The following is an 8,449-nucleotide window of genomic DNA, read 5'->3' on the forward strand; positions in this document are numbered from 1 at the left end:
CTATAAATAGAAACAATACAACCTAAATCATTTGAATCTCTCAACTAATCAATAATGATAATGTACCCAATAACTATTATAAGACTCAACTTTCTTTCATTTGGGTTATAAAGTATTACTTTAACTTGACTACCCATACATGTATATACCTTAAACCAATCCATAACTCAAAAATAAGTCATTAAAAATACATTACTAAGAACACGATATAAGTTCTACACCATTATTTTTAAGAGTTTTACTATATTTTTTTAAGAAGTTAACGAAATAGGTCAGGATTATAGCGCAACTCTTAATATTTTTTCATGACACTACTTCAATCTAATTCAATGATTTTCACCTTTCTACCTAGCTGCATTTCCTCTCCGTGAGAAGTACCTCAAGAATCACCAATAGTTGAGACATCTCATGTAGCAGATAGATACATACATACCATAAAAATATCTATGAAAGTAATGAAATACTTCTATCTATCAAACATTATAGAGAAAAAGATTTACATGCATCTATATGTATTATCTCAAGAAACTCTCTGTTTCTTGTGGCATCTTTTCTAGATATGTTTGATTTGCTTTTTTTTTATACAAATCAACACACATCTTGAGATTAGAAAATTTAAATGCGAAAAATACTAATCTTTATAAGTTTCTTTGGAGATATTCTCCAACATAATTTTATGCCATAAATAAGGTTTTTCTGTAATAATGCTTTAAACTTCTATGCTACAAATTGTACAAATTTTTATAAATCATTTTTCTATTGGTTCTAGCACGTCTCATGAGTGAAAAAATTTTAGCAAAAACATTAATATGAAGGCATAACATATAAAAAAATTTATTTCAAGCAACAATGGAACCAACATAAATGACATTTTGAAACAAATTGAAACATGAACATTTTTATTCATGTTTAATCACAAAAAAAAGAAACTAAATAAATAAGTATCAAAATTTATAGAGTTTGAGGTGAAACTTATGCAAGCAAAAGAAACATGAACATTTGCACTCGAGTTTAACCTAAAAAATAAGTATAAACATTTATAAGATTTGATTCAAGACTTATATAGAAAAAATTTACCCTTCCCTTCGAATCATGTCTTATGCTTAGGGCACTTCAATTATGTGTCTTTGTTTCTTTCAAAATTCAATTGACACAATTCTTGCATTTTCATGACCGTCATTTTCCTTCATTTCCCAAAAGATACAATTGATTTTCAATACAAATTAACAGAATAAATGTGTATCAATCTAACCAACTAGTTCATATATCATCACTTTGATAAAATAATGATACATCTAAAATAAACCATTCTATACAAAAATAAGAAGATTTCACAATTTTCATTCCTAAAGTTCTAATATGTAGTAATTAATCATATCTTTGTAAACATAATAGCTTTCTAACCCTTACTCATATTCTCAATAATTGATATTAGACTTTAAATAAGTAAACCAGAGTCTAGAACCAGAGTCATTCCCAAACGAGGAGGTCTTAGTGTAAAACTGACATGCTCATATCTATCTAAACTAAAGTCATTCTGTTCAAGAAACTTTGTAATGATATTCATTGTAAGAAAAACATTTTAATCACATTAATGATTTGAGTTTGACAGTCATAAACAATAACAGAATTTAAATCATTATGGATAAATTTAAACCATTATGGATGAACTAATAGTATCATCAAGACCCCTTATTTGGGAGTGAATCCCAACACAAAATGTTCCCTCCAATTTTAAATTATGTGAATGAACTAGTTTTATCATCAGAATTCTCTTTTGGGAGTAAACTCTGACATACAAATTATTTCCTCCAACCTTATTTTGATAGATGGACTAATAGTATCATCAAGACCCTCATTTGGAAGATACACAAAATATATACTCCAACTTTACTTTAATGTATGAACTAGTAATAGTGTAATCAAAATCCTCCTTTGAGAGTATATATTGACACACAAATTGTACACTCCAACTTTACTTTAATGGATGAAATAATAGTGTCATCAAGATTCTCCTTTGGGAATAGGTCTTGACACACAAATTGTTCACTCCATCATACGCATTTTTTCTATGAGTTTAATAGTTTTTCCATAAAAATTAAAAAAAAAATGTTGTACTTTTAGGCAACCAATCTTTCCTTAATTTTGGTGCAAAACATTTGCCCCATATAGGATAAACAATTATGTATGTATGGCCAACCATACGAAAAAAATAATAAAACCAATAATTGAGAATTTTATACTAACAGTCATAATTCGAGTCCAAATAATTCATACATTTTTATGACTTACCATACAATAAAATTATAGAAAACAATAATTAAAAATTTTATAATATATAGTCATTATTCAAGTGCAAATAATTCATATATTTATATAGGCTACCACAGAATAAAATTCATAAGAAACAATAATTAAGAATTTTATAACTAATAGCCATAATTCAACTTTAAATAATTCATACATTTATTAAACAATAAAGCACATGCTTTGAGAGAGAAGAGAAAGAAATAATTATTTTTTTATATTTTTTTTTTTTTTTTGTTTAGTTTACTTTTCAGGCTGGGCCAAAACGCTGACCCATTCTGCAGGCCCACTACTACCATTTGCTTCTCATATTGGGTCAGGGCCATGGCCCAGCACAGGTCCAAAGTCCCAATGCGTTTTAATGTGAAAAACCATACCCAAGTCTTCTTCTTTTCTACTTCATCACTCAAGCTGCCGCCACACTAGTTTCTTTCAACCACTGATCTGGCAAACGCCGATAAGGAGAGGCCGGCATGGCATCCCTTGCCTCCTCTAGTCGTCGAGGTCTACCTCCTTTCACCGTTCCCTCCATTTTTTTTTCTTTTCTTATTTTTTTATTATTACCGAAAAGCGTGGCCACCCAACGCCAAGCATCCTCCCTTCACATTTTTTTTTTTTTTTTTTTGATAAATAGACTCAGAGATATTCGAGCCACCAAACTGAGGGGATCTCCTACAACAAAGGCGACATTCTTCCATACTGAAGTACCAATAAGGGCATTCCAACCACCTCCATACTGCCCACTACTGACCTATACAACAGCCCATTCCTCAACTCTCTCTTCCCCAGCACAAACACAGTACAAGCAAAAAGAAGAGGAAAATAAAACACAAGTATAGTTCTGAATCCAAAATCCTTCAATATACATTTCAATGTTCAATTTTATGAAAATCAATACACAGGTACATATATTTTTAAAAAAATAGCGTCATGTTATATATATTTTTAAAAAAGAAAAAAAATCATAATATTATTAAATAGTATTTTCTTAATCACTAATAAAAAAAAACTAAAAATAAAAAATGCAATCAGGAAAAAAAAAGGTGAGCCCAAAACAGGCTCCCTAGCATTTTTCATAATTATATGAAAAATGCAAAATTCTAATATTAGAAAATAAGTTCTAAGAAACTAGTAACGATAAGGTTGGATAAGGAAGTGATATATATTCCAAACACTGTGCTATATTATATATATATATATATATATATATATATATATATAGGTTTTGTTCCCGTAATGTACACACCAAATTAAGATAAATTGAGATAAGCTTTGTGTGAATAAGATGGATGGGAATCCAAGTTCCCTGTAACACGCTATCAGGTTCAGATCTAGATAGGGAATTTGCTTATAACTTTGTGGCCTTCCTGAGGTCAACATTAGCTGTGCAAGCAATCGATTCCGAGTTCTGAACAGAATACCAATTCAAAGCCAACAATAATTTATTTGATATTACGAAGAAAATTGTTCCATCGGTACACAACCCATGGTGGTATTCGAGCAAAAAGATTGGGGAAATTAAGAAAAATTAGACATACAAGGATTTTATTTACAAGTGGAACTGCAGGTCGTCTCACCCGTCAGTTGCGTGTCATACATAATCTTGAAAACTCTCGGCTCTCTGATCTCTCTCTCTCTCTCTCTCTCTCTCTCTCTCTCAAACACAAAGCTACTGCAAAGTCACGCTTCATCCATTCAATACTGCGTTATACACAATCTTGAAGAACTCTAGCCCTTTTTCTGTCCCCTCTTAAACACAACACTACCGCTGCAGTGGCAAATGGATAAAAATCCTGAACTTTACATCCATAATGCTCTTCTGCAAAAGTAACCAAATACGTGCATATCTGTGACGTGTGAGGCCTAGCAAGCCCGTGCCTCTGGCACGGGTAACCGCCTAGGTTCTGGTCTACAACCACCGGAGACTTTCAACGACGCAAAAAAAAGACAAGATAACCTTGCTATCATTGGTCGAGCCTTCAAAACTTTGGGGACAATTTCCAGCTGCTTACCAGCATCACCATCATAATTGCCATGATATCCTTCGAGATCCGCTTTTGTTATCAGAACTGCATCCCCTGGAGGAAAGCATAACATTGTAGATGTTTGGAGTTTGCTGTAGTCTTGAACAGCCTGTTTTTTTTTTTTTTTTTTTAATGTCATTGACATTCCAGCAACACGCAAAAATGTTAAGCCAAGAAGTAATATTTGCTAATGATGAGAAAATAAATAGCAAAAATGGTTCTTCCAACATGCAGACAATAAGGTATCTATTTTGTACACACCATACATATACAATTTGTAAACATGCTAACTGAAGAAGTAAAGAACATGATAAAAGGCATAGCTGTTGTGTCAAGGGTTCAAATGGATATTGTAGTTTTATTACATGTTATATTAACTATAAAAAGACATAAATAACATGATAAGAGATATAGGTGTTGTGTGATATTTAACTTATGCCAAAACAGCACCAAAAAAAACAGAGAAAAGAGAACATCATGTATTTTAAAAAAAAAAGTGGCCATATCTAATAAGTAATCAAATAATATACTAAAACAATCATCACAATGGAAATCAAAAATCTTTATTTTAAAGGTAAAAGGGATTCAAAATCTTGAAGGGGTCATGCCCAAAAATAAAAATCTTGAAGGGATTATGGGTAAATAATGGGGGGCCAAAACTGTAGATCATGCATCACTTAGTTGTAGGTTCAAAAGGCCAGGGCCCCTCCCTGCCCACCACTGTTTCAGTACTTTCATGACTGCCATAATTCTTCCTTGGGATAAAAAAGAAGAAACAGAAGGGAACTGGGCACTGGAAATTTGCCAAAGCAATAGATAATGTTTCTTCACAAGAAAATCACTTTATTTTTAAGCAAAAAAGGGTAGGAGTGGGCAACCAGAGGTGGCCTCCCTACCTAGGGGTGACATAGTAGCACCCTATCCAGTGGGAACCAAACACGAGGGGCCCAAGGAAGCCACAAGCACTCCCTCAACTCGGGTTTGAGCCATAACCTAGAAACAAGAAAATTCCTCAGACCACCTCATTACTTACCTTCCACTGTGAGGGGGCGAGCAGAACCCGAGGTCTTCTTGACCGCACATATTCCAGGGCATCAATAGGTGTCATGTGCTTATACCTCACCTTCAAAAACAAATGAATCAGCTCTATCATATCCCTATGGTCCAAAATGAATATCTAAATGATAAATAGAGCTATCCAACAGGCACACTTTCAAAACTATATCAACATACATATTATGCAGGGAATGGAATATATTACCAAATAGCAGAGAACAATAGTTGTACTCCTTCCTCGCCCAGCTTTACAGTGAACATAAGTAGTTCTTCCACAAGATGCATTCTCTGCATCCAAAAAGGAACAGCAAAATTAAATTAAATCTTATCGACACAGCACAGAACCAAGGAATCACGACAGTAGCAGAAAGCTAAACTCACTCACCTTGAATGAACTCCACAGCTCGGTTGATATCCACAAATGAGGGAGCAAAGAGATAATCTCTTGTGGGAATTACCAGGTGGTCAATCTCATGTTCCTGAAAGACAACATAAATTAAAAAGAACAGGGAAATCTTTAACAGTGAAATAGAAGCTCTGAAGTAAAACAGTCCTCAACTTTATGTGTTGACAAAATCCACCACACTTTTGTCAACCATGAATAGACCCCTGGGATAATACAAACTCTAGATGAAAGAAAAATCTTGAAATTATTTATTGAAAGAGTCTACTTATATTACATAGGTGATTTACATGAAAAGATCCAATTACAAAAGCCTGAAAGTGAACGCAACAATCTATCTGAAACCAAAAGCAAACAAGAAACAAAAATGTGAATAATATAGAGGAATCACACACATGATACAAGGTAGTCGGAACCAAAGTTTCATAAGGTTCATTCAGAGTGATAACGCCACCAACACCAAGCAGCTTCAACCGTGGAACATCTTTTGGGAAAGGAACTGCACCCAGCAGCAGATACTGAAAAACAATAATCACATGAGATAAATAAACATCGCCAATTGAAAAATACATTTTCAACTCAATATAGAGAACCAATTAAGTACATCCATGACAACTCCAATACACAGCCTATACGAACTTCAGTACTAGCTTCATTTTAATAAAGTGAAACCTCACCAAGGTACAAACTTCAGCACCAATTAACGCTACAGAAACATAGTTTCGCTGCTGAGAAGACCTAAACCTAGGAGTCGATTGTTTTGAAATATTTTATGATGTGACAGAAAAATATTTTCCACGCAAGAGTGATCTAAAATCCGAGCTTTAGTTTCTTGTATCTACTGCGACCTCTCAGTTACCAACTTGTGCAGACGAACCTTTTGGGAGAAAAATAACTTTGACAAAATAACTTGATAGCCAATACATTCCCTTTTCTCGGAACTTGATACCCAATAAATTAGACTGGGTATAATTTTCATTTCCAAATTTGAGGACTTGGCATATGCCAACCAATTTATTTTGTCTTGGAATCCACTTGTAAGCAGAATTTTGTTTGCTCAGACCCCAAACGATCAAAGACTTAATTTGAGAGTATAGCCCTCGTTAACGATTGCAGAGAAAGCAGGATGAGGTATTTGGAAACCAAAACAATAACGGCGGATGGAGTTCTGCATTTCGTTGGCTTATATATTAAAAAGGATGAAAAATAGATCAAGGTCAACTGATCCTAATCCAGAAAACCCTGCCACTCCAAAGAACCAAAACCCTAATATCTTTTTCTTTGTTGCACTGTCACAGCAATCCACCACAGCATAGAAAGAGAAACATTAGGTATCATAAAATGAAAACTAATAAAAATTGATCAACTTCGTTGATTAGAAAGAGAGACTAAAATTCATAAGCCCTAATTTCTTTGCATCTCTTAAGCTTTCTCAGCAGCCAAACACAGTAGAAACGCAACCCAATCATTATGATAGTAAGCATCTGATTAGAAACAAGAACAAAAAGATTAACTAGAAAGACCTGATCAACTTCGTCCCACCATCTGAACTCAGCCTCGATCTTGTTCCGGAGCACATTATAAAAAAGGGTCGGGTAAAATAGGATCCGAGCCCCTGCTCCGACGAGCGCTCTCTTCGCGTCAACTCTCACCATCTGACTCCCGGAAAAGCCGTCGTCTCGACCACACTCCAAGTCGTCCAATTCCTCGATCTTCATCGCAAAGACCGAGGCGAAAAGAGGAATTTGAAAAAAAAAAAAAAAAAAAAAACTAACAACAAATCCGATCAAAACCCAAAACCTCAAGTTCCACAGATTGCGCCCAAATCGAAGAAAGAAAGCGGATTAAAGACCACACACTTGAGAACAAAGACGGCTATGGATTAAGTTAGGAAGGGGCGGAATTGGAAGTAGCTACCAAATTGGGCAACGAGTCGATCGGAAGAGGGGGGAAGAAGAATTCTTATGGGGTACGAATTCGGTAAGTACGAGAAAATTCAAGTAGGCGACAGGTTGGAGAGTGGAGGTGGGAAGAGAAAAGTAGAGAGACTGAAGAGGAGAGAGCGATGCGAGGGAATCGGATATAGCAAGGCGAATATAATTTTTGGGAAACTGAATGGTCAGAAGCTTGAACGGAAGGATCATTGTCCACGTGCCCTTTTGGGAAACTGAATAGGCACTTTTTTTTCCCTTTTTTTTTCTAATTTTGTTTTACTTAATAATTAAGAAAATATTATTTAATAATATTATAAAATTTTTAAAATAATATTTAAAAATGTTAAAAAATTAATGTAAAAATAACAAAAAAAAATTTTCCATATCATTTTTTTAACATTTTTAAATATTTTTGAAAAAAGAAATTTACAATATTATTAAATAATATTTTTTTAATCATTAAATAAATAAATAAACTAAAAAAATTTAAAAAAAAAAATCGGAGAAAAAAAAAAAGGAAGCCCAAAACGGTCTCCTAACATTTTTCTAAATTAAAATAGATCACTATGCCACTGTGGCAAGTCTATGTGGTCCCGAGTTATTGTGAAAACAAAATGATGTTTGGGAACTGAGATAGTTTTATCATCTTATTTTAAAAGTTTTTTTTTTTTTTTTTTAAACCACAAATAATTTTTAATTTCAAAATTTTTAATTTTTTCATCTAA

General features: G+C 33.6%; 1 protein-coding gene across 1 annotated transcript; it reads right to left on the reverse strand.

Moving 5' to 3' along the window:
- Nucleotides 1–3,731: 3,731 nt before the first annotated feature.
- Nucleotides 3,732–7,902, reverse strand: LOC121252491 (phosphatidylglycerophosphate phosphatase PTPMT2-like). The gene is made up of 6 exons (XM_041152170.1): nt 7,314–7,902; nt 6,186–6,308; nt 5,773–5,866; nt 5,593–5,675; nt 5,365–5,454; nt 3,732–4,440 (listed from the first exon to the last, which is right to left on the reverse strand). The coding sequence occupies exons 1-6, from the start codon at nt 7,506–7,508 to the stop codon at nt 4,171–4,173; spliced, it is 855 nt and encodes a 284-aa protein (XP_041008104.1). The 5' UTR covers nt 7,509–7,902; the 3' UTR covers nt 3,732–4,170.
- Nucleotides 7,903–8,449: the final 547 nt, after the last annotated feature.

The sequence above is a fragment of the Juglans microcarpa x Juglans regia genome, chromosome 2S, assembly GCF_004785595.1.
Source record: "Juglans microcarpa x Juglans regia isolate MS1-56 chromosome 2S, Jm3101_v1.0, whole genome shotgun sequence".
NCBI lineage: Eukaryota > Viridiplantae > Streptophyta > Magnoliopsida > Fagales > Juglandaceae > Juglans > Juglans microcarpa x Juglans regia.